At 52.2% G+C, this 26,011-nt stretch overlaps 1 protein-coding gene across 6 annotated transcripts; it reads right to left on the minus strand.

The window, feature by feature from the left end:
- Window positions 1-45: 45 nt before the first annotated feature.
- anks1aa (ankyrin repeat and sterile alpha motif domain containing 1Aa) lies at window positions 46-25,317 on the minus strand. 6 transcript variants are annotated; one of them, XM_078087065.1, is made up of 24 exons: window positions 24,034-25,317; window positions 23,328-23,403; window positions 23,119-23,220; window positions 22,933-23,018; window positions 22,682-22,848; window positions 22,340-22,402; window positions 22,099-22,228; window positions 21,418-21,461; window positions 20,667-20,763; window positions 17,599-18,098; window positions 12,774-12,827; window positions 11,782-11,851; window positions 9,939-10,051; window positions 5,517-5,615; window positions 5,160-5,306; window positions 4,683-4,790; window positions 4,438-4,608; window positions 4,211-4,348; window positions 4,028-4,099; window positions 3,840-3,926; window positions 3,599-3,736; window positions 3,281-3,448; window positions 2,505-2,599; window positions 46-1,401 (listed from the first exon to the last, which is right to left on the minus strand). In XM_078087065.1, exons 1-24 carry the CDS (start codon window positions 24,236-24,238, stop codon window positions 1,398-1,400), a joined length of 2,934 nt encoding a protein of 977 aa, XP_077943191.1. In that variant the 5' UTR covers window positions 24,239-25,317; the 3' UTR covers window positions 46-1,397. The 6 variants fall into 6 exon arrangements, with proteins under 6 accessions (XP_077943191.1, XP_077943184.1, XP_077943200.1 ...); XM_078087058.1 differs by having other exon boundaries at window positions 12,774-12,830; XM_078087053.1 differs by lacking the exon at window positions 46-1,401 and adding an exon at window positions 1,924-2,078.
- Window positions 25,318-26,011: the final 694 nt, after the last annotated feature.

Below are 26,011 nucleotides of genomic sequence, written 5' to 3' on the forward strand. Positions count from 1 at the left end.
TTAAACAAGATGAGCTAATGGACAAATAAAGAGTCAGAGTCAGCATTTCTAATTGCGCCATTTATTAGTTGTACAATTATGAAAAATAATCATAAAAAAGACTGGAAGCCCAAGATTATTTACAATCTTTTTTTTGTGAGGTCCCTCGTCTGAGTCATCGTTTTCTCAGCCTTTTTTTTTTAATTTATTTTTTAATCACAGGGTATTTTATTTCTGATATGTTTAACTTTATAAGACATAGTCCTATTCTCTCTTTTGACTAACGTCAAAAATTACATACGTACATACATACATATACATATATATAGATATCTATAAAAGCAAAAAATCATTCAAGTATGAAAATACAGGCCGCTAGATTCATGTACAATACCATTCTCATCATTGTTTGCCATCAGATTAGTCCCCAAAACATCTCAACAATGTGCAAAAGCAGAACGGGACCAGCGAGCTGAAGACAGTGTACCATAGAGTTATCGCGTACTGGCCTGACAACGTACCACAAATACAACAGTTAAATCCAAACGACCAGAGTGTGCAGCCATAAGGACGTTAGTTGACACACCGGCAGAAACATGCTGTTCTGTTCTGCAGCTAAAACCGCAAGACGTACCGGCCTGCATGGCAGGTTTGGCGAATGACCTCGTCCACATGAACTGAACCAACAGGAGCGGGGGAAGGAGGGCGGGAGCTGCAGTGTACCACACCTGAACAGGTTCCAGCATTAGAACACATTAAAGCCCAATAAAACAATTAAAATGTACAGAGAAATAAACAACTTTTCAAATCAAATAAAAAGACACCCATGTTATATTATTTTAAAACAGTCATTGTGTCAGTTCCTCTGCCCTTTGAATTTGGTTAAAGAGCTCCTCCCGTGCGAGATCACATTGTTTTATCACAGTCATGTGTTGTGGATGAGCTGACGGTCATACGGAGACGCTACAGGACCGCGTGCCTACAGTGCGACGTCTCTGTCGGACAGTTTGTACCTTTGTGTTACCACAAAAAAAAAAAAGAAATCCTCAATCCAGCCGCTTCCACTTTGGCCACAAGTTCCTCAGCCTGAGAAACTAAACCCAGGAGTCTCTGTACAGAGCACAACAAACGCATCGGACTGTGGGACAAATATTCTGTGCGGATGGACAGGAAGATAAACGGAGTGTGTGTGTGTGTGTGTGTGTGTGTGTGTGTGTGTGTGTGTGTGTGTGTGTGTGTGTGAGAGAGAGTGTGTCCCCGATGGGCCGTGCGTCTTGGAGAGCTGTGCGTGGGTTCGTCTCCCGGGCGAGCTCGATCCAACTGGTGGTGCGACCCTGCTGCATGGGAAGCGGGTCACAGAACAACCTACCCACCATGCAACTGGGCTCATTCCTACTGGCAGGGAGGGGCCACAGTGTTCAGCTACAGGGACACAGACACACGCACAGAAAGCAGTGAGGTTAAAAAACAAAACAAACACAGAACCAATGGACACAAACAGTGTGACGGGGACGAATAATACCCCCCCACCCCCGCCCACCCCCTGCATAATGATTAACTATTTTCACTTGCAGCCGTGAAAGATTAACCTGGCGGTGATTGGCAAAAAAAAAGGCAATGCTCACGGGACAAAGACGGAAGGCATTTGTTAATTTGGTAAAAGTGCTTAATTATCGTTCACGGCAGAAGAAGCACCAGGTCTGAATGCGGATGCCTGAACTGATAAAAGACAGAGGAGGGCGAGCCAGGCTGAAGACCGCCTACTAACACCAGGGTCCACATCAGGCTTCACGTCCTATCCTGGCCTTCCATGTCCCCCACAAATGCTAACGCTATTAGCTTCAAAAAAGAACCTTATCACAGTGCTAGGACCTCCTTTGGCTTTGAGCTGCCCCCCCCCCCGCCACCCCAGTAAACCCCGTGAGACCTCAACAACCCCACTGAACAGAAACAGTCGGCTTAAGTCCAACCGGAGAACAGAATCCCGGGACCACTCGGTCCGTTTCCTCCGGGGACACGTCCGTGCGGCGGGGTCAAGATTCCCTCAGCACTTCGGGGAGTTGAAAGATCAGAGTGAAAAGTCTCAGAGTGGCCGTCGCCTAACAGAGCAGGAAAAGCACCAAGAGAAGAAGAGCTTATCACCAGAAGTCAATAGCTGGACGTTGACAGGGGAGAAGAAAAAAAGGGAAGCATTGTAGAGAGAATTCAGGAAGTATGCAAGGTAAATAGAGAAGGGAAGGTGAGTGGCGAGCTGGGGGGGGGCGATAAAGCAGAAGGGTTGCACTAATAATCAGTCATTAGCGCTACGAGGGAGGAGCGAAGCACTCGCAGACTTGTGTCGATGTCGGGCGAGGAGTAGAGTGACGGGGCACAGGCCCCGCCCACAGAGGGAGAGGCGGGGCCCGCAGTGAAAGGCACACAGAGGGAGGGAGCGGGGTGAGAACAGGCCCAGAGGTCAGAGGTCAGAGGTCACGGGGGCTCGGAAAGGAAGAGGGGGGTCCACTCAGAATATGGTGGTCTCGTACTTGGTGCTGATCGTGCGCTTGGATTCCTTGGGGTCCGCGAGCCACGCGGCGCCGCCCCCGGACTGAGAATCCCCCTCCGGCTCCGCAATGTCGCTCTGCGAACACAAGTAGGGGGCGTCAAACTCGTCCACCCGAATAGCTTAACGAAATAATGATACATCTTAACGTACGGGATCGCCTGTATTTAACTATTAACCTGTATTTAGAATCCTGTTTGGTTCAATAACAGTTTCCATCGTCTCAGTTAGACTTTCTGTGATAATGCATTTTAAAAAGGGCTTTCTTTACACTTCTACTTTTACACAAGCACACATAAATTAATAAAACATCAGTACAGACTTTCAGTGCAACTATCTGAACGTAAGCTTGTATCACTACCACAACGTCACCAGGGGGCGCCTACGTCAAAAGCAATATCCATCCGTCCACACGCGGCTAAGAGGAGGAAAAGTGCAGCTTGTGTACGAATAGTATTTGTAGGGAGGACAGAGCGAGAGGATGAAGAGGAGGAAACAAAGGCAGCAGGTGAACGCCTGCCGAGAGGAGGACAGGGTTAGGGAAGGAAGGGAGGAGGAAGGAGGACAATAGCACATAAAAGGTGGGGGGGGGGGGTGTTGTGGGACGAACAAAATACCCCCAACACACATTTGAAGTATACTATAAAGTTGTTCTTTGTACTGGAGTTTTGACTTCTTCCTTATTTTTTTACATCACTGACTAATTATGTTCCTCTTTTAACCTTCATGCAGCGTTTTGTGCATCGATCTCCAACTCACCGCTGACTTGCGCACGCTGCCTCGGGGTTTGGGCACAGGTCGGCTGGCCTCTGACCCGGGTCCCAGCGGTAGGTTCTGGTGCTGTTTGGTCCTCTGGGCCTGCAGAGCCAGCTGATAGGCGACCTCAAACGCCTGGCCGAGCGTCAGTATGATCTCATAGGTCAGATTCTACACAGACGGCGAGAGCAAGGGGATGAACAGGCAGTTATTTTTTGGGGTGGATGGGGGGTGGTATTCTGGGACCTTTTGAGGTTACGAGGACAGGAGACGGTGTCGGAGGATAAGATACTGGTGCGGGTACGGCGAGAGCTTCCTCACCACGTCGACCGTGCTGAACACGTGGCAGTAGTGGTGGCTGGTCTGCAGGTCCTTGGTGATGTAGGCAAACGTGCACAAGTCCTCCGGGTCCTGGGCTGCGCACGAAATGTTGCGGATCTCGTGCTCCGCGATGATGTTCTACGTGGACGAGGGGGTTCAGCATTAGGGGAGATTAGGATGAGACACACATGCGAAGAGGAGACGTTGGCATGTTTTACTGGGCCGGTGCTGATCGGCTCACCTTATTGGCGGCGTCGATGAACTTCACACCCTTGTAGGTGATGGAGAGGACGATGGTCGGGACTTTCCTCATTTGTTCTGTCGACCTCTGGAGGGGGGAAAAAGGGGGACACAATGGCGGAGAGGACGTTAAGTAAGTACTGAGGAGCCTTCACTCATTTGAGGAGGGGAGGAAAGTGGCGGCCGTACCCGCATTTTGGCACAGGCGTCCTGCGTGGACTCGGTGCCCCGCAGCTCCTTGATGAGCATGGATCCGAGGTACTGCGAGCGGGCGAGAGAGAGAGAGAGAGAGAGAGAAAGTGTCAGTGAGCGCGTTGGATGCCGACATAGAGCAAGGGAGGGGGGAGGGGGGGGTGTTGTGTGTGCACGCACGCTGGCTTCGTATGCGCAGCACTCAAAGATGAGCTTCTCGGGCTGATGGTGCCAGTTCTGGACCGGGGCGTACGGCGCCGCCAGGCTGGGCGGCCGCAGGGTCAGACGGGGCTCTCTGTGCCGGTCCTCATGCCGCTCCTGGGGGAGAGGGGAGAGGGGAGGTATATTATTCTACCGCGTGAAGGCAGTGGAGGACGTGATGCAGCGCGCCGGGGATCCCAACGTACGTGTGATCTGTGCTGTTCGCCGCGATGTCTCTGAGCGACGTCGTAGTCGTTGTCCGGCACTTTTTTCCTCCCGGCCTCTCCCGCAGGCAGCAGGGGGTCCATCGAGCGCCCGGTGTAGGACTCCATGTGACTGAGGGGGGACGAGGTCTGCGATCCGGGCAGGTCTTGGCACTGGAGGGACAAAGGCGGTCAAACGTGGACGTCCAAAGGAAACGCGGGATTGCGCCGCTGGTGGAGGTCCTCACCCTGATCTGAGACAAACGGGGAGGCTTGACTGGAGGCTCCTCGTAGGGCCTCTCCGCCAAGGACGCAATGATGCGTTTCCGGTGTCCCAGCAGGGAGATCTTTAGCACCTGGAGAAAAGAGGAAACAATGCAGTGAACACGTGGAGCAGCACACAAGGAAGCAGAGGTGCTTGGAAGCTTCCCAGGAAACAGACACTTGTTACCTCACATGTTATAACAGCTCGCGCTTCAGACTGCGAGCCTTTAAATGAGACCCTGATCGTCTTACTTTAGAAAAACTCAAGCATCTGTGTTTTAGTTTTTGGGGAGGTGTCGCTCCAGAGGTGAGCTATTGACTTCTTCGGTTGCATTAGCAGCCGTGGAAACTACGTCCCTGATAGTCACCAGTTCTGTGTATTTCCCTGCAGAGTGGGAGTTTGTCAAACCAATTTCACCCTCCGGTACACCCCGCGCTCCCTGAACGTCCCGGGGACTCACGTTGACAATCTCCAGCTCCCACAGGTTTTTGACACAGTCCAGAGTGCGGTAGCCGCTGGTCAGGAAGTTGTGCAGGTACTCGTGCAGGCCCAGATTATCCAGCCACGAGGAGAGCGAGCTGCTGCCGTCACAGCCCAGTGCCTTCACCTGCAGGAAGGGACTCAGTCAGACTCATGCATGAAAATCTACTGCTGTGTAGATATAAAACCTTGTATCTTATGCCTCCGTTTGTTCTCTACTATCTCTTAATAACCTTTCAGATGAAGTTTACAGGTGAAACGTTTTTTTGTGAGATAGTAAACAATGTGTATTCACTCGGTCTCAACTAGTTTTCGGTTTTCTGTCTCCACGAGTTACCTTGGGTAACGAGCGCGATGCGTGCAGGATCTTCTTCCTGTGGCTTGGGTCTGTGATGCCAATCTCCCTCAAGTCCTGGTCCTCCATCACATTGTTCCCCTGAAGAACAAAAAGAAAGAAAGAGCGCAAGAAAGTCCTATGAATAAATCTGTGTACATACGCACAATATATTCAGATCTGAAACACAGACAAACGCCAATGCTGCAGGGTGAGTATTGATCGCGAGCGATGCCACCATTTCAGGAAAAAAAAAAGCTTAATTACGTTCAAATATGTCGCTGGCACACAAACTACTGACTGTAGAACGGGGGGGCCATGTCGATGGCCCTTTAGCTAGGGTGTGAATGTGTGGGACCGCATGGCCATAGGGGCCGAGCGGCAGGTAGCGGTTAGCGGAGAAAGGAGCAATGTCAGGAGGGCAGAATGGTGAGCGATCCGATATGGAGGGGTTGAGTGTCCGAGCATTGATAGGTGACTGTAACTGATGGCTGCAGGAGCGGAACCCCCCCCCCCCACCCTGACCAGTGGAAAGTCAATCAGAGCTGCAAGTCCATCCCGTTCACTGCCGAGGTAAAAGCTTCACGATGACGCTTTATTGGCTCAGGAACATCTCGGGATCGTGCACGTGTGTCATTTTGAAGCACACAGACAAACAGCAGTAATGGGATAGAAGCCGTCTGTAGGTCGAACCTGACAGCCTGTTCTTCATGCAGACCGTGTAGATGCAAACAAGGGGCGCAAAGGTGAGGAGGGGGGAGAGGGGGGGGCGTGTCAGGGAGGGTAAAAACTGCAAAGTAATCAGTGTAATGCAGCATGTAAAATCTCAATGTTAATTGAGCCAGGCTATTGATCTACAGGGAAGGGGGGGGGGACTCTGGACTGTAAGCATGCAATATGTGCAGTGTGGTTCAGAAAGAAGGACCCGATAGTTCCAACAGTTAAGAGCAAAACGAGGCTCCTCAAGCTCTGCAAAGGCAGTTACATCGGTATCGAGCACGCGACATGGTGACGCGCCTCCTTTGCTTTCTTAACCGACAACCCGAAGCCCATCGTCCTCTCCAGCTGAGGGCTGCAGGATGGATCACAGCGCTTTCACATTGCGTGGATCGTCGCATTAGTTTCCCACTGGAGATGAACTGATAAATGACTCCGTGGAGGAAATGCAGCTCTGACACTAACTGAATCGAGAGGCTTTGCTTCCGTTCCCCGGGAGCTTTTTCTTGCACCTTTCGCTGTGAGGCAGAAGTCGTTTAATGCAGCGTTGATGCTTCTTGTGTCGCACTTTACGCTTTGTGGGCCACAAAGTGTTGTAGTTGTAGTGTACCTTTTTTTTTTTTAAGGTAAATGACGTTACCGGAACAAAGCGCAACGAAGGCCCTGTGGGCCTTAATGCTGCAAAACAATAAATCCATGAATGAATCAACTAGTCGAGTCACAAACAATCAATCGGCAACTACTTTAATAATTGATTTACGGACTATATGGCTTTTGTAAGGCAAAATGAAACATCCGAGCTAATGAGATTACTCAATGAATCCACCACCTGAGCTGCGGCCGCTAGTGTTTCTGTTTGCGTCTTTTCAAGCAGAAATGTGCAACGTTATCCAGGGTTAGATTCTACAATGTGAACTGATTTCCTTTGTCCTACATGGTATTAAAATGAATATCGTTTGGTTTTGCACTTCTGTCCGGACAAAACTAAAAGGGGCAAAATCCACATTTTGCCTCTTGTAATAAACCCGATTGAAAAGGACAAAATTTGAACTTTCAAAAAAGGTGATGGATGCTTGAAAGGGAACCACCTCGCCTTTGCAAGGTCGCAGTTTACTTCATCTCGAGCAGCCGTCCGAGTAGACTCTGAGAACACAAGCGGCGTGACTTGAGCGGCGTGGCGCTCCGCGGGGGGAAACGCTCTGACTAATGTGCTTCCCAGCAGGTGTGAGCTGACATCAGCGCAACTCGGCGGGAAATAAAAGACGTAATGGAAGCAAGTTGGTTTTGTGACGATCCATCTCGCTGTCGTTGAAATGCTGCTTTCTGACTTCAGGCCCCCGGATCAATCATTCTGTCCGTCTGAAGGGTTTGTGGCCCCCCCGACGGGCCGTCTTGAGAACGCACGGGACCATTTTTAAAACCAACCGCCACGCCGCCCCTTTCCTTCTTCTTTAAACGAGCATCAATTCATCACCTCCCTTACGCCCCAACAGCAAAATCAATCCATCCATCGCCAGTCCTTGAGCCCCTAATGCATGCAGCCATTACGGAATTTCCAATTTGTCTGCAGGCTTCGGTGGCATCGACTCTCTGACAAACGCCAAAGAAAAGCGAAGAGGGCGGAAAGGAGGGAGGCGACGCGGCTGCATTGAGCCGACGAGGACGCTTCGTTATTGTGCCGTGAAGGAGGGAGGCAGGATCACGGCGGGCCGACGGGCAGATTAAACACTATTTAATCAGTGATGTCACCGCGCAGCTTCTCGGCGGCGTTCACACCCGTGAGAAGGTTAGAACAAGCCAACGGCGAGTCTGCCGCAGTCGATGTGTTTTCCATTTGATGATTGAAAAAGAGTTTTTTTCCCACCTGCACGTGAATTTGACTTGTCGACTGTGCGCTCGACCCCGGAGGCGATGCCGTGGCCGTATTATATTCCTAAACGCGGTTTGTTCAGCCGTGACTTGGTAGAAATGGTGCACAGGTGTTTCATGAGTTATTGGTGTTATTACGCTAGATCCATTTGGTAATGACTAAAAAGAGTTTGTTTAATACACTGCAGATATACTGCATACACAATGGTGCCCTAAAGTCCTCAATAGTAATATACATTTAGCAATATATTGGGTTTACTGTTTGAAACTTATTAAAACTTGTTTTCATTGCTAGTAATGACAATGGGGTTGAATTTTCGCCGGTTCATTTGAATGAACAAAAAATAAATGAATCACCTAAATCCTTATTTGTTTATGTAATATTGGACATTTTGGGGCCCCATGAATCGGTGTCTGAAATCCGGTGCTACTAATAGAAATAAACCGGAACATCCGTCTGGTTGCCGTGCCAACAGAGCCACGCGTGCCGTTTCGCTCGCCTCCAAAAGCGCAAGAGCACATTTAACACAGGAAAGTTTAGCAGAGGCAAAGTGAGTCATTTCCAAATGAGATCGATTTGAGGTTCGTAAAAAGGTCAACATTTGCTGGGAGAAGGACACGCCGCATAAAGCCCACCGCTTTTATTCTAAATCCTCTCGCCGGGTAGTCTGAAAGCTGTGTTTGGAGATAACAAAATTGCCGTCTTTCCTGTTTGAAAAAAGGAGCCGTAAGCGCCGAGGGCGGTGCGAGTGCGAGAGACTAAATAGACAGCAGGAAGATTAAAACCGGACCAGGAACTTCAGAGGCACAGAATTAAACACGGCTGTTGATATCAGAACGTGAGAAGGAGTAAAACAGATAAATGGGAAATACTCTACTCTCTGTTATGTAGAGTATTTGAAATATTATTCATGCAGGTATTAGTAAATAATACACGGCCGAGTCCCACAGCTTTAGGATCAAATCTACTCGACTTTCTTTTGGCCAACGTAGACTCTCTCCAGTCTTCCATTTGTTTCACTGAGGGTCGGGTTTACCTGCGACTGCTGTCAGCATCTTCTAATAATTCCGTAGTCTCAGGGATTTGAGCAGGTAAACCGAAAACATCGGTCAGGTCACATTAGGTTTGACGTGAAACGGCATCGCCAGCGACACAGGCGGCCGCTCGGCGGGTGTTCATTTGAAGCTATTAAAACACACATTTCCACAATTTGAGCGAGACGAGGCGAGAGGTCCCGTCCCATTTTCGGCACGTGCCCGGCGGCTCAGCCCACCAGCTGCGTCCCTCATCCTCTCCTCCATCGCTCCTCATTATTTGACGCGAGCAAACGGGCCGGACTCGAAGCGCCGTCCGTTAAACCGGTCGGCTTGGCAACCGCATCCCATCGCTCGGGCGGTGACGCTCCTCCCCCCCGGACAGGAAGCAAGGCGCCACGGCGGCAGGCCTCCCGAGACGGAAGTTCCCGGAAAACTAAACCGCACAGTATCGGGCTCGATGGGCGAGTAAATATAGCGAACGTCGATAAAAGCCCTGCGTGTTCTGTCATCAGGTTATATCATGAATACCGTGATGTGATTGGCATGGTATTGAATTACGTGCTTGGGCCCCCCCCCCCCACCCCCCCGCCCCCAGCTGGGTCAGGGTTCCAGCTAATTGAAGCTAATGGGATCATCTCACAGCAACAGTAATGGAGGGCGGCGTCAATTGGATTAATGCAGAAAGGCGGCGGGTTAAGTGAAAAAAGAGGTTCATGGATGCAGACAGCAAGCAGAGTGTCTGTGTGTGTGTGTGTGTGTGTGTGTGTGTGTGTGTGTGTGTGTTTGGGGGCGGCGGCTCACCATGTAGTGCAGGTCGTCGAACCCGTTGAGGAGGAGCTTGCTCTCGTACTGCGGCAGCCCCACGTGCTCCAGCCAGTCCCCCACGGGCTGCTCCAGCAGCCGGCCCGCCGCGCCTGCCGACAGGGGAAAGCGCCTCAGGAGGGAGAAACCTTTCATCCGGTAGCAGCGGCACTCCGAGGGCGAGACGTGACACTGCCACATGCTCCTCGGCCAGCAGGGCCGAGCGCACCAGCAGCAGGACGGCGGGGGAGACAGTGTCCTCCGTATACGGGGGGGGCGCAGCTCCCCACAGTCGCCCGAGATGGCTCAAAGTACGGCCGAGCTCGGGGGCGAAGGAGAGGAGGGGGTGGGGCTGTAGAGCTGGTGGAGTACCAGCTGATGATTACCAAAGAAAAAGTTCATATCCAACTGGGGAAAGAGTCACGCCGGAGTAAAATAAAAGCTCTGGCTTTTAAAGTGCAGAGAAACCACGGAGATCACCGAAGGGGGGTCTCCTCCGACTCGGAGACCCACCTGGCGTACAATCCGGCGCGCGGGAACTGACCTGAGGACGCGCAGGCGACGTGGAAAGCAGCAGCGCGTTCTCTCCGTCGGGAGCTCGAGATTGATTGAGAAAAAGAGCCACGCTGGCGGCGCCGTGCAGCTCGAGCAAAGGAAATACACATTTAAATTCCCTTAGATCTTCACTTTGTAAGCTTACATCTCCCCCCGGCTGGTAGAAGAGCGTCACACACCCCCAAGAGGAGTTCTACCTCCTGCAAAATGCACATTTCATAGCTTCTTTTCCCCTCGAGTATCGTGTATTTAACAGATTCCCACGTCATGAATCCCAGTTTGGTCACAGCAGAAGTCTGGAAATATGTAAGAATAAAAACGGCCGACGGAGTCTGACGCCTTCAAGTCCTCCTCGGGAAAAAGAAACTAACGAAGCGGCTGAGCGGCAGAGAGGACCGCCTCATCCTACAGATGCCGCGTCCTCCTATTGGCGAGATGCTCTCGCTCGTTCCCTCTCCCTTTCTCTCTCTCTCTCTCTGATCCTCCCTCCCTCCCTCCCTCCCTCCCCCTGTGGGTGGCTGCTCTGTGTCCCTCGTTTTGCGAGCTGCCTCCTGCATATCAGTCCCTTAAAGTTTCCTCCTCCTCCTCCTCTCTGATGTAGAAGTAAATCAGTAAAAGAGCAGAAGGAGTACAAAGCGAGTATCAGCTTTGTACTTGGATTGACTCTGAATGGGAAGGGGGGGTCGGGGGTCAAACAGCCCGAGCCCTGATGGCCTCCTGACAGCGGCTCCGGTGAGACGGCAGCGTGACACGTGGCGAATATTCAAACAGCGCAGCGCGTAACAAACAGGACGGCAACTCCATCGCTGAGATATATTTAAAATGTGGCCGGGGGGCAAAGTTTGAACTGCAGGGGAAGCTGAGAGGAAGAAGTCGATGGTTTTCGGTTTACTGCTGCAGTTAACTGGGCGTCATCCATCAAACCTGATGAGTATTGAAAAGCCTAAAGAGCAACTGGTGCACAATCCTCGACACAAAGAACTAATAAAGTGGCTTTCTGGTCTTGAAAAGGATTCATTGATCGCGCGGCCCTGACGACAACAGATACTGATGCAATAAGGAGGATTTTCAAATAAAATCCAAGCAGCTGCAGAGATACAGGCCCACTTCCAAATGGGTCATTTTAGGTTCTAACAGTGAGACTAAAATTGACAAAAGGTCAATAATTCAACAACGGGATGTTTTTTAGTTCAACCCATGCAAGTAATAAACGGTTACTAAAGAAAAAGAAGCACCTCTTCTTTGGCGGCGTTGGGTGATCTGAGGGGACACGGGGGTCATACTCTACCTGGTGCCGCATACTGCTGATCTCTGGAGAAATCGATGCCGGCGCCAATCAGTGTCATGATCTTCTCGATCTGAGGACAAGGGAGCAGAGGAGGGAGAGGCGGTGAGGAGCCGGACGAGCCATCGTCGTTCAGCCTCCACCACCAAACACACACACACACACACACACACAGAAACACGAGCCCCAAACACTGAACCATCCCCACAGGAACCCAAACGAAACCTCAGGCGAGAGAGAAGTCAGTCCCAGCGTTTTTTTTATGGAGTAAAGAGTTTGAATCTGAATCCGCGGTCGATTGGCTTTAAGTCTCATTCGTAGACCGCAGGGATCCGAGTCTCATCTGCAGCCTGCGGCCAGAACTGATTCTACAGAAACAATCAGGGCGGGAATGATCGAACCGTCAAATAAGTTTGGGGGCAATCGAGCCGCGACGGTCTTAATGTCTCGGTGTCTTAATGTTTCGCTCCAATCCAGCGACGCGGAGGTAGTTAAAGACGAGGAACAAAGAGGGGAGGAGCCGTCACAGCTGTCACTCAGACTGAGACTGAATTTATGTCTATTCAGACTTTCGGGATGTATTTCATGAAGGGTAAATGTCCCGGGTGCTGATTTAAAAGGCCGGAGACGGATTTTAGAGTAATGACATAAAGCAATAACCTGCCGCTTTGTCCGGGCTCTCCACATCAATCTGCTCGTGGATATTTAGCAGTGAAATGACATCTAATTGAAAGAGAAACGTCAAGAGACAGAAATCTAACTGAAGAATGACGCTTCTGTACAAATGAGCTGCTGTCGGACTGGACGGTAAATTAGAGCTTCTGGACTCAGAAGAAGAAATGAATAATCACCGCCGGGATTGTGTCATTTCAAAAGGGTTCACGAAGCCAGGAAAAAAAAAAAAAAAAAAAGAGATCCCATCTACCTTCTACCAAGAAGAGAGACAAAGCCCAGAGAGGACCAGGAGATATCTACGTGAAGGATGGACGTCTTACGCTGTCAAAGGAATTAGATCTCCGCAGGTTTGTGGTGGGAGGAGTCGTCCGTTTCTGCTAAGAGAGAACTCAGGGTTTGGGTTCTGCCTTCATTCCGTTGACTACACCTTCAATGTGCCAGCCGAAGGGATCCAACCCCCCCTGCCCTCCCCCCCTCCCCCCTTCACGCAATAATCCCATTGAACGGAATGCAAAAGCAGCAGACTTTCACATTGAAAACGGCCCGCGTTCGAGTGCAAAAAGACCACACAGCGCAGCACGGCGCTCCGTCACACTGACGCCTCTCTTGTGTCCAACGTCAACCCTCGGCACAGCGCGGGGAGGACGTAATCTCCGTCCATCTCCAACCGCGCCGCTGAACAAACACTCCGATGAGTCAGCAGAAACTCATCAGTCCGCATGAATACGACCTTTTCCCATTACGGTCAGCCACATATAACGTAATTAAAAATGGGATGCTTTTGCTTTTGTAAGCCGAACGCCATCGGCCCTTTTGGACGGTGTCTCGGGTCACACCTGACGGACGGGGGTCCAATAAGACGTCTCTCTGGATCGAATACATTTTTAAAATGCACTCGCACTGCGGGTGAGGTCAGCCGAAGTTTGTTTTTTTCCTTCATTGAAACTCAATGCACGCGTGGAGGCAAGAACAAGAACACAGCCGGCTGCGTTCCTCGGTGTATCGGCACGTCCGGTGTGATGAAGAGGGGAACGCTCTCTGCTCCAATCTCCTCCTTATCGGGGGACACAGCCGAGGGATCTCGAGGTAAAACACATCCACAAGGAGAAAAAGCCACCGTGAGAATTGGTAAAGCAGAGAGAGAAGAACTGTTTTTGGGTTTTTTTTCCGCCTGGAGATCGAATCAATACAGAGGCCCCGGAATGGAGCGGGCGTCCTTTGTGCGACGGGGAATCGCTACGCGCGGGGAGATACAATGGGGAGGGTCAGAGGTCAGCAGCTGAAGAGCGAGCAGTGAGCCCGTTCTGCAGGCTTCCCACAGTCCGGGAGCGCTGGGCCGAATGTCATCCAAGGGTCTGCAGCAGGTGCCAACGCGCCGATGCCAAAGTGGGACGAGGCGCCGTCGGCCTCCTGAAACAGCCCCCCGTGTCAGGTGGTCCCAGGCGCCAACATCCGCCCCAACCAACCCATCCCCAGAGGATGTGGAGGTATGGGCACATACATCGTGCGATAAGGTCAAATCCCTCCAGTGGTCGACGCGCACTCTCTCTCACACACACACACACACACACACACACACACACACACACGCATGCCCGCACACGAGTGGGTCGGCAGCAGACGCAGCGCTTTTCTCCTCGCAGGAAATAAAAGCCCAAATCCCCACTGGGTTCATGAACAGGACAACTCGAGGAGGGACGGGGGCCAAAAAAAGAACAAAGAGATGAATTGCCCCGTAGAATTAAGAATGCCACAGAGGATTAACTTTTTAAACAACTAAATCCAAAGTAGAAGGACAACGTGAGGGAGGGGCTCTTGTGCAATCAGCACCTACCAACAGAAAGCATCACTTACTGCCCCCTTCGATGCGATTGTGGCGGGCAGGTCCACCATTAATGAGTCTCCAGTGGAGCCGGCGCCCGGAAAGGGAATCAATACTCACAAAAGCTGGTTTCATATTGGCAACTGGATCCGCCGAGTATGAACCGAACACTGCGGATGGCGTCCCTCTCCTTCTGTCTCCGTCTACTCGGCCTCCCTCCCTGTCTCTCCCTGTCTCTCCCTCCCTCCCTCTCTCTCTCTCTCCTCCCATCTGTGGAGCTCGCTCTGCTGGCCCACACAATCTGCCCCCTGGATTGTCTTCTCCAGTCTCATCCCGAGAACCGAGACCAACCCACATTAGCATGCGCTTTGCACACCAGCACACACACACACACACACACACACACGTAAAGGGGGAGATGCACAGGGCAAGACCTCATGCAAGTCAAATCTGCTCGTCTTGAACCCAGAGGCAGCGTATCCGAGGGTGTGCTGCTCGTCAAGAAGAAAGAGGACACGGAACAGGCTTGTGAGAACGGGATTAAAAGAGGGAAAAGATAGATTTTTTTGAAGTGTGTGTGGGTCACTACTTTGTAATGTCCCGGGACCCCTCGGCCCGGTCCCACAGCCCAGTGGAGGACCGCACAGAGCGAAACAGTGAAGGAAACACTGCAGATGGAGCAACAAGAGCCAAGGGGGGGAGAGAGGGAGGAAGGGAGGGAGGGAGAGAGAAGGGAGTTTTTCTAGCTTTCCAGAGGACACTCCCAACGTCATTAAAGAGAGTGCAGGGCAGGTTACGCCCGATCAAACTTTAACTACATTCCCCACACACTCTTCTCAGTGCACTTTGTATCGGCGGTGTGAATATTTCCATTTCAAGCAAGCGCAGACTGTTTCCCAGCAAGGAGAAGGGGGAGAGAAGGGGGAGAAGGAGGAGAAGGGAGACAAGGGGGAGAAGGAGGAGAAGGAGGAGAAGGAGGAGAAGGAGGAGAAGGGAGACAAGGGGGAGAAGGAGGAGAAGGAGGAGAAGGAGGAGAAGAGGGAGAGGGGGAGAAGGAGGAATTAACTCAAGCAAGCTTTTGCCCTTTCAAAAGCCCCGCTGACAGACGGCACACGGCTGAATCAGAAACCTCTTATGTCGGTGGAAGAACATGCAACCGTTAGCCGCTAGAAACCACGGAGCTGCGGCTACTCGCTTCTCTACGACATCCTTTCGGACGCGACGGGGCTTTTCCGTACAATACAAATTCATTCTTGCTTCTGTGCTACATGAGACCACACAAACAGAATAACCTTTTGTTTTCAAGGTCAACGGCGGCGTTAATATCATCCTTTTCACTCCGCGGCGGATGAAACGCAGTCCGAGGTACCAATGAATAATTAATGGCGAATTGTGATGCTGGTTGCCAGCGGCCTACTTTGGGATTTGATAGAAGCTTCCGGGCGTTCAGATGGACTTTAAAGGCGGCCAGTTCACCCAGTAACACGCACCAGTTACGGAGCATGGCAGATAATGAGGACACCGCCTGAGGTGTGTCTCCTCTTCAGTCAGAAGGCCGATGATACAACCTGTTCCTCCCGCCACATGGGACGTCTCGTGCCCCTTCTGTTAGCCCCCCCCCCCCCCCCCCCCCCCCCCGATCAATCCTCAGCCTCACTTTATCGAGGTCACCGGGAGAAGACGAGCACGAGGGCCGCCGCCGCCGAGGGGCATCGCGGGAAGAGCAGGAACTACTGCGATAAGCAAGTAATGTCACGCCTGCCTTAATCCCCCCCTCATGCTGCCTGAGACCACCGCACGCACGCAGGCGCCGTGCGAGGAGCGAGGAGCTGGTCCTTCCACCCGTTAATTACACCGCGCCTCGCCGCGTCCGCGACCAAGATTCAAGCTCAGAAAATGCTCCCTTTTATTGACCCCATTACTGGAGCGTTCTGCAGGGCGATGGCGAGGCCTCGGATGTCTCTCTGGTACTATTACGAGGGAACGTTGGACTTTTACACCTTTCATTACTCGTTGCTTATTCTAAGACCACACGCTGGTACTTTAAGGCCAACATTAGCTTATTGAGGATACATCACCAACAAGAGGAGGTTTATAGAGCCTGAGTCATCATTCCATAGTTTGTCCACCAGAGAGCACTAACATGTTGGTTTAATTCATTTAAAACAACCCTCAAAAAAATGTATCTTGAGAAAATCCTCAATCAGCTTTATGCCGGTCTAATATCTTGTTGCAGGTGTATGACACAGCGTAGTTTTAACACTAAAACCTGAACCATACGGATTTTTTAAAAAGGCAGAGAAGATGAAATATCAACCCATCCTCATTTTTCTTTACTCCTACCAGAACAGGAATTTGGTTTTTGTACGAAGCAAGACATCTCAAGACTCTCTGTACTTTCTCCATGTGTTTTCTGTGACGCACACATGCCGAAACATCTGCAAAGCGCTAAACACGAGCTGATGCGTCAGTCAGCCTCGTTTAACGAATAAAGGGAGGACGCAGCGCAGCCCACTGGAGAGATCCATGTTGTCAGAATGCGAACAGCGTGAGGGAACATCGCCTGTACAGATAGTTCCCCCGACAGGCCTGGAGGACGCCATCGACAATGAGAGGCTTGTTGAGGGGAAACTGCTGAGAGTCTGGTCGTGTTTACTGTGCATACCTCTGCTCATTCAAAGACAAAATAGAAATTCTTGTGACAACGTTTTAAATAATCCCCTGGCGGTTCAGTGGCGTCCTGCAGAGCTCGGCGAGGGACGGAGACACGAGCGGAAGGGAATTCAGCAAATAAAAGAGACACAAACGTAAGGCCAAGATATGGAATAACGCTTCACATGAATCACGAGTATCTACAACAGGTGGCTTTGAGCAGACAGAAGCCGACGTGGAGGTTCACTTCAGTCCACAGAGCTGTTTACAGTCGGTACTGAGGTTTTTGTTCCCTCCGTTTTGTGGCTGTGGAGAAATGTGGTGCGGCTGCAGCACGAGCTTCCCTAATCCCAACAGGAGGGGCTTTTAAAAGGGGGGAAAAGAGACCAAATGCACCTACAAATTGTGTGGATTTCGACTCGTGCTTTAGTTTCCTTAAATAAGAGATTAGACACAGATAATATGGAGGCTTCTTACAGTTCTTATTTGTCACTAAATTTACTTTCAGTACATCTCAGCATATGTTTTGCAATCCTACCTGAAGGCTTTTTAGAAATATATACCCAAGTAATTTGACTGAATAGGTAAATAATCCAATAATGGAAGAAACGTTTCCACTTTAACATATGTGAAACATCGATATCTACTCTTCTCCCGGGTGCAGCACTTACCTCGTCCCACTCGGAGGTGAAGGAGGGCGATTTCTCCAGCCTCTTCTTGCCGGCGCTACAGTTGGAAACGGACTCGCTGCGGTTCCCCAGGCCTCCGTCCTCCTCGCTGGGGGGCGACACCAGCAGGTCGGAGTCGGACTTGGAGAGGCTGCGGGCCAGCTTCAGGTCCCCGGGAGGACGCATCCTTATGGAGGACGCCGCCGCCGACTCCCTGGGCTCCTTATTCACGGTTGCATAAATAGCTTTGGGATCACAGTCTGTCAGGTTGGCGGCCATGCTGGGGCGGCTCGGTGGCGCCGCCGCAGCCGCCGCCGCTGCTGCTGCCTCCGCCTTTGCTTTGGCGGGTTTCCTTGGTTCCGGGGGGCCCTGGACGGACGGCGCGACCCCCGGAAGCCTGAAGGGCTCCTCGCGGCTGTCAAAGACTGGGGAGGATCCGTGCAGGAGGCCCGTGAACTGCTCGGGGACCCCGGCCTCCTGATCCTCGCTGAGCTGCGCGTTATCTAGGGAAAGAGCAAAAGGAACGGACCATGTGAGTGAAGAAAAGGGAGCGGTTCTGCGGGGGCCGCAGGGAGGGCAGATCTTCAGTGCGGGGCTATTAAGAAACCGCCCACACCGGCCCAGAAACAGATCTGTAATTGTTTCCTACCAGGAGTGACAGAGGGAGGGAGTGCGTGGGCCGGACAGAACAGGATTCCTAACCCGTGTTGACCACAATCTGCTGGTGCCTCACCGCCTGCGTTTTGTCTCAGTCAACGTGAAGCCCCCCCACCCCCCCAAATGACAGAGCACAAGAATCCCCCCCCCCCCCGAGGCGGCTGACTAAACACACAAACACTCAACAGGACACAACAAATACCCCAGAATGAGAAGACTCCGAAATACCACCGAGGGGGGCGGGACTTACGTTGCCTTCGTTCTCCAGCGAAAAACAGCTCCCTAATGAGGCCGGCGGGCCGGCCGGAGCAATTAAAAGACTATTTGATTTTCCTCCTCCATCTCCCCGAGGAATCACTGCAACCTCGGCTCCTTTTTCACAATCAAACGAGCCACTGGGACGACAGCGGCGTCCGTCACCGTCGGAGGCTTTAGAAGAAACACCGGCCCCCTTTCTGTCGCACCGCGGCGAAGCGGGTCCTCGTGTCCGTGTGTGCCGGACTCTTAATTCCCGCCCTCAATGGTCGCTCAGGAATGGAAATTTGACCCCGGCCCATCCTCCGGATAATTAGCCCTGTGACACAGACTGAAGCACCCAGTTACCCTTTCAGGGCCCGTTGGCAGCGGCAGAGGAAGCAACGCCCTCTTCACGCGTTTAGAAACACTTTTCTCGAGTGTGTGTGTGTGTGTGTGTGTTATAAGGAGTAAGCGAGTGCACTGCGAGCACAGGTCAGGACCACAGCCAGACACCCGCCCTGTCCCTGGCAGCTGGGGAGTGTGAACGCCCTGTGAGCACATGGGTGTGTGAGGGGGGGGGGGAGGAACCAGAGCGGAGACCCCCGCACACTCGGCTGAATGTTAAGGACACAATCTGCTGCTGCTGCTGCTGCTGCTGCTGCTGCTGCTTCAGTCGGCGGGTGAGGTCACCGCACGCGTTTTCCTTTGGCTGCGCGCTTTACTGATGACGTCGTGTTTGTTTTGCAGACACAGAATGTCAATCCCCCCCCCCGGTGGTCCACAGCAAACGGTTGCTCCGCCTGCGAAAACATCTGCTTTTTATATTGTAGACTTGGAGAACAGAAGGCCTCATCTTATTGATATCTGGAGTAAATGTTTCACATATCTGTGATGCAAGAATCTCCCTAAATAAATACGAAGAAAGGCCCTAAGCGCAGAAAATAACAGGCAAACAGACATTTCAACCGAGATAAAAGTATATTTTGTTTTAATTAGTGCAAGAGATATCAGCCTTTTCTCTAAAATGAAGAGGCTACATGCACTCGACTTGCTAAGACGTAAAGGGCCATTTGATCCTTCGCCCATACTTCCTCAATGAAACAGCTCACAACAGGCTTTGTGGATTATCTTTAGTTGCCGGGTAGTGATTTCTGGAAAGACGCATTGCTGTTCAGTTTAATGTATTTTTGGAAGCAGCTATAGATTTGTAATATTTCAAAGTCCACATCAAGAAAGAAGCGTACATTTGTGAAGAAGACATTCAGAGCTTTTGATGAACCATGAAGTGCTTCCCTGGCACCACAAGGACCAAACTAACGCAGGTCCTCATTGAACGGTGCATGGGAGCATTACAGTTACACATTTATCCTCTGGAGACGTGCGTTTTTATATTAGAGGGAAGTGAAACTGTAAAAAGCTGCACATCCACTGTGAAGAATAGACTGCATGACGGAAGTGAACGAGCAGCGTAAGCACACATTTGACTCTTGCTGTTGGTCCCCACGTTTAATGACCGTGAATCACCTCTACCACGTCGAAAATCACGACCACAGGAGCAGAACTGCCTCGGCCAGCTGTCAGCGCTTTAAGTGGAACACGGAAGTCATGCAAGTCATATGTATTCACATATAAACCAAACCTGTGGTTTTTGTGGCTTTAACAAAAGGGGAAAGGAGAGTATAACTTCAGTTACTAAAAGGACACGAAGGGCTGAAAGTGGTTCTTCACACTTATCACCAGCCTTCATGAGGTCATTATTCAATACATCTGCACATGTTTCTGCAAGAAAAAACCCACTCCACACTGGACCGGAGTGCGGTGGCGTGTCCAGTGGGACGTGGAGCCGAGATAGGACGCTCAAAATCTGATCAAGAATTCCATTTCATATTGGCAAGGAGTCTTTTTTCCACTTGCCAGGGAATGTCCATCAACCTGCTCCTGACAAGGCAAATCCGCTCCGCTGCTCCAGAATGCCAATCACGCGTTCCCTGGCAGCATTGAGCCAAGCCTAACCCTGCAAAGTCAAATGCATTGCTCCCGTTTCATCGACACGCTTGGCTTTTTATCCCCCTCCGAGTCGCATGTGTCCCGTGCATAACTTCCCCACCCTCACAGCCAGCAGCTGCTGTTGTTGTTGTTCCTTATTAGGTCACTAAAATCTCCGTCTTCAAACTCACCTCCCTTTGCTCGCTGCGGGCTCCCCCACCCAGGAAGGAGCAGCGTGTCCCTCGTCTTGCTCGGGGGTCGGAGGTTGTTTGGGGCAGTGGGTTTACGCTAAAGTGGGACGGAGAAGAAAAAAACAAAAACAGCTTCGCTTACATCCGCAAATCGAGTCAGTCTGATTGAGGCCTGCAGGGCGGCACTCGGGGCAGCTGGGCCCACGTCGGCTCACCGGGCCGCGGGGCAGAGCGGAGAGGACACCGCGCTGCTCGTATGTAATGATTAGGCCTCCGAGGAGCGCGGCTAATCCAATAGGAGCTTGAAATAAAAGATGGGAGCAGATATTGCAGGCAGCGGGGTGGAGCGGGTTGGGGGTCAGGGGGGCGTGGGGGCGCAGGCAGCAATCGAAATAATAAAAACAGCTCACTAGATGATAAATTGCAAAAGGCGATAAAATAAGATGTGATGGGACAATGAACCGGGCGGGCGGAACCCCGGTGATGGGGGCCAGTTTAAGGCGACTGGTGCCTTCTGCTGACAGATGACTCAATCTGTGACCGCCAAGAGAACTTCACCTTCGTTATGTAACCTGCTGTGGTCACGCTCCACATATGGAGGCGCGCTGCTCCCTGAGCGTCTGACTTGAACTCATGCAGGTTTTAAGGAAGGACTCAGTAGCTGGTAGGCAATGAAGAAAGGGGGGAAACGAGCTGGGGGTAAACCCATGAAACATGTGATGAAGGATGGAAGGAACAACGTGGAACTTACCTGAGGTAGGACGTTGTTGGAAGACGGTTTAGTCGTGTTCTCGTCTGAGGAATTAAAAAAAAAGGAAAACAACTTGAAAGGTTATTCTGGCCATTCGATTGAGAACTGAATACATCTTTAAAGTCAGCGCCACTTGTGATTGTCAGGCCAGACATTATGCACAGAGGAAGTGAAAGTGATGTATAATAAAAACATGCATTATGCATCGCGACATATCGAGCTTCAGGCAGACTTTAGATTAATCCCCCCGTCGTGGAAGCAAACGAGCTTTAAAACAGATGAGAAACGGATCATTTGACATTTCTGCCTAACTGACGGGCAGAGGACTCGGAACACCATCATTTATTCACATAGGCGGAGGGGGCGGGGGGGGCACGGTGATGTCGGCGATTAAACGAAGGGATGGTTCTCAAACTTTGACAGCAAGGGATCAAAATGGCCTCCTAATTTAATCCCATTTAATCCAATTACATGCAGTATCAGCACAACTAAGGAGGCTCTGCTCAGGTTGCCCGCGTGTGTGTGTGTGTGTGTGTGTGTGTGTGTGTGTGTGTGCGCGTGCGTGCGCCCAGGCGCCCTTGCTGATTAAGTTGGGAATGCATTCATGCTCTGTGGAAAATGTATTTTGGATAAATGGCTCTACGCCAACTCTTCCATAACCCTGAAATGCAACACGATTACCTCTATTGGATTTGGACTCGTGGTTGGGCGGCGGGTGTTTGGTCTGTGCGGTCAGCAGCAATTCATACGTGTGATCCGCCTCCTGCGCCGGCTCTCCTCTCTCATCGATGCTGCTGTTAGTGTGCAGGGCCTGCAGGAAGGAGAGGCGGGGGAGAGGGGGAGGGGGGGGAACGGTGTCACTTAAAGAAGCCGTCTCCGGCTTTAAGACACAAACATGTCCTCTGTGATCACAGCTCGTCACCTCTGCGCTCGCCTCGTCCTCGGGGCCGGCGCCGGGATGCGACGTATGGACCAGGCGATCTTTCTGGAAAAAAAAAAAAAAAAGGAATACAAGATGCGATGAATGTTTAGTTGTGATTAGTTTACTGCCGTCAGCGAATACGGAAATGCATTTCATAAACCACTGTTCAATAAAGGGAACCGCTGCATGGTACCGAGGCCCAGTCCCGTGGATACAAGACCACTACTGCCCTCTAGTGGACGTTCTGTAAAAGCCTGTGACACAATTGACGTGTGTGTGTGTGTGTGTGTGTGTGTGTGTGTGTGTGTGTGTGTGTGTGTTTTTAGTTGAGCTACTGCAGACCTTGCCAGCTTCGCTGTCCGGCGTCCCGAGTCGCGATCGGAGGACTTGCCGCTGGCGAGGCTGTCGAGGGAGTGGCAAGAGGTGGCTTCGAACAGGGCCTCGTACGGGCTCTCCTCTCGGGCCCCGGGGCCAGCCCGAGATCAGCTCGCTCACCTTCTCCATTTCGCCTACAACGCGGGGGGGAGATGCGGAAGGGACACGTTAACAACACGATCTCTTTTGCTGCAGCTCAAAACCCTGCCGAGTCTCACCTTTCCTCCGCGGGCAGGGACTCTCCTGAGGGGGAGGGATCGGCGGAGGCGGGAGGTCGATGTCGGGGGGTTTTCGGCCATGTGACCTGCGACGGACGGACAGACAGGAGAGCGTATCACAGGCGGCGAGCGCGAAGCGAAGAGGGGGGGGGGGGACCTGGCACGGCGTTCGCACGCGACCCTCACCGAGGATGAGGGCGGCTATCTCCCTGCTCTTCTGGGAAGGCATCCCCTGGACAGTGTCCAGCGCCGACAGGCCCCTCTGGTCCACTATGTTCACGCCCACACCTGACAAGGGGATTGGATGACACGCGTCACTGTGTGTGTGCTTGTGTGTGTGAGCCGTTTTTTGCCCTTTAAATGGACGCGATAGAGGCGGGGGCGTGAGGTCTGACCTGCGGCGAGAAGTCTCTGAACCACCTCCGTCTTCCCGTACAGTGCCGCCTCGTGGAGGGCGCTGCCCTTCTCCGTCTGGGCAGAGAAAAGAAAGACGCAGACAGGGTGGGGAAGGGGGGGGGGGGGTGAGGGGGGTGAGAGGGTGTGTGACACTGAGAGTGAAAATGTAATCTAGTGTTTATTTGCGTTAATAAAAAATAATCCCGCTTGCACAAGTCCTATTTCCAGTAAACAGCGTGCATCCACTACCAGTCCACCCCCCATGATTTTGCAGCTCGGGGGGGGGGGGGGGGGGGGCACGCTGATTGAAAGCTGCAGCATGGAAGTCCCCGAAAAGGACGCTGGCTAGATTCCGCGTCCTCGATTTCAGAGGGAAGTAAGACCGAGCAAAAAAGAGGGAGACAAATGGACGGGCACCGTGTGGGACAGCGTCAGGGGGGGGGGGGGTCCACGGGGGCCCAGCAGGGGGAGCAAAGGCCCGCTCCGCTTTGATACCGCAGCTGTTCCTCTGCCGACGGAGAGCTTAAGCGTTTTGCGCTTAATCTCACAGATCTGGTAGGAAGTAGTGAGAGGAAGCGCTGCAAGCGCAGATTAAGTTAACCGACACCGAATTCGCCGCAAGTGTGTCCCAACGCGCAAAGACTCAACGCGTTTGGGACACACTTGCGCCACAACCGCGGCTTTTAAAGAAAGGTTCACACGCACCTCGTAGTTGATGTCCATAGCCGGCGTCCAGCAGCACCTCCACCACGGGCAGGTGTCCGTTGCGAGAGGCAGGTGCAGCGGCGTGTGCTTCTTGGTGTTGCAGCCGAGCAGGTTGGGGTGGGCGCTGAGCAGCTGCTTGACCACCTCCAGGCGGCCGTACAGCGCCGCCAGGTCCAGGGGGGGTCTCGAACTTGTTGTTCCTCATGGTGGGGTCCGTCAGCTCCTCCAGCAGCAGCCGCACCACCTGGGAGTGGCCGTACTGGGCGGCGCAGTGCAGCGGCGTCTCGTTGTCGTTGTTCTGTCGGCGGCGGGGGGGGGGGGGGGGGGGGGGGGGGGGCGGGGGTGTGTGTGGGGGGGAGGAGGGGGGGGGGGGGATATGGATGAGAAGCAGCGGAGGCAACAAGTAGAATCAAAAGCGACAAATAGAAGTGAATAACAAGAGATGGTGCTTGTCAATAAAGGAACAAGTGACTCAGCGCGTAAGAGCCCCGCCACATTAGCAGCGTGAGAAGGAAAGGCCCGGGCGGAGGGGGCGGATGGGGGGGGGCGCATGCATGGCTAGCAGAGGTGACAGACAGACAGAACCTGGGTCACCCTGCGTCGCATAGTAGCACCGAATGGAGAGTAGCCCGTCAGTGTGTGTCGATTGGTGACAATGAAAACAATGCATTGGTTAAATACTAAAATATGAACGTTTATGAGAATATGGCAAACAAAAAACACATAGGAGCATGTTTAAATAATACAGTGGGAGACGAGGGCTTGGAGTTCCACGTGTGACTGTTGTGGCCTTAAAGGAGTGCAAACTTCACACGCTGAAAGGACTAAACCGCAATTTAAATAGTGAACGTCAACTCAGCGAGTGGTGGCGATAGATCCAATGACCCGCACGCAGCCGCCAGATCAATGTCTCACAGACGTGCGAACACCACCCGCCCCGCTGGGGGGGGGGGGCTCCTCCGCCGTGAGCAGCCAGCAGGGGGCGAACCCTTGCTATCTGGGAGCTGAGACTCAGATGGTTCACCCATTAGGAACACCGTCCCGCCTGCAGAAGGAGACGACGTGCGATTGCCAAATGTTTGATTTCCGGCACAAAAGAAAATAAAACCAACCCCTGCGCAGCCCCCCCCCCCCCCCACAGCTCTTTGCCCTCTGGCTCTGGTCCACGTTGTGCACCCACGGGTGTGGCAGACGGTTCCAGCTATTGTGGAAGCACGCGCTCAGGGAGTCGCACACTGCAGACACAAAAAGGCAGTTGGCTTTAAACAACAAAAAAAAAAAAAAGGGGCCCGCATATGGACACGCAAGATGCGAGTTCGGGCGGCTCCCAGAGGAACATGCCAGCTGTGCCGTGAAGACAGACCTCATGTGGAGGAGAGGAGGGGCAGTTTTAGACAGGTGTCAGTAGGCCCTTAAAGACCAGGCAGCAGATGGGATTCAGCAGGTACCTTCTCTTTGTGTGTTTGAGGTGGAAGAGGGAGGGGGGGGAGGTCATGTACTGCACTGGGAAAGCAGGTCACAGCTTGAAGGGGTGGAGCTTAGAGGAAGACAAAACGGCACCTGCCTACAAAAGAGGCTGCGAACAGCATCAAACAACACTTCTCTCGGCGAACTTACGACATGAAAAGCCTCGGCTTTCACCACCTTGGGGGGGGGGGGTGGTTTCCCTCAGTAGCATTTGTTTCACACACCACACACACACACACACACACTCACTACAGACCAAAGAGCACTCCGTCGCTCATCTGTCACGCACGGCGATGCCTTCTTGCTGCGATTACGTCAGCGTGATTCACATCCTGCAGGTCCGGCGCATCAGCGGTAAGCGAGCAGATCTCGCAGTCAACGATTAACACGAAGGTTCCACACAAATGACTCCAACGACAGCCAATATTTGTCAGCGTGCGTTTTAATGAACCTAAAAAAGGTACACGCTCTTCTTCTGGAGTGGGGTGTTTTCATTGGGCCATGTGTCACA

This window comes from Gasterosteus aculeatus, chromosome 2 (assembly GCF_964276395.1).
Source record: "Gasterosteus aculeatus chromosome 2, fGasAcu3.hap1.1, whole genome shotgun sequence".
NCBI classification, from domain to species: Eukaryota; Metazoa; Chordata; class Actinopteri; order Perciformes; family Gasterosteidae; genus Gasterosteus; species Gasterosteus aculeatus.

Excerpts from the sequence above, each read along its gene's own strand:
- anks1aa (XM_078087050.1), bottom strand. The coding sequence starts at position 24,238 with ATGAGGAACAACAAGTTCGAGACCCCCCCTGGACCTGGCGGCGCTGTA. Across the intron at positions 5,307-5,516 it reads CATCGCGCTCGTTACCCAAG|GTGAAGGCACTGGGCTGTGA; the intron begins GTAACTCGTGGA and ends CCCTTCCTGCAG. Across the intron at positions 4,791-5,159 it reads GGGAGCTGGAGATTGTCAAC|GTGCTAAAGATCTCCCTGCT; the intron begins GTGAGTCCCCGG and ends TCTTTTCTCCAG.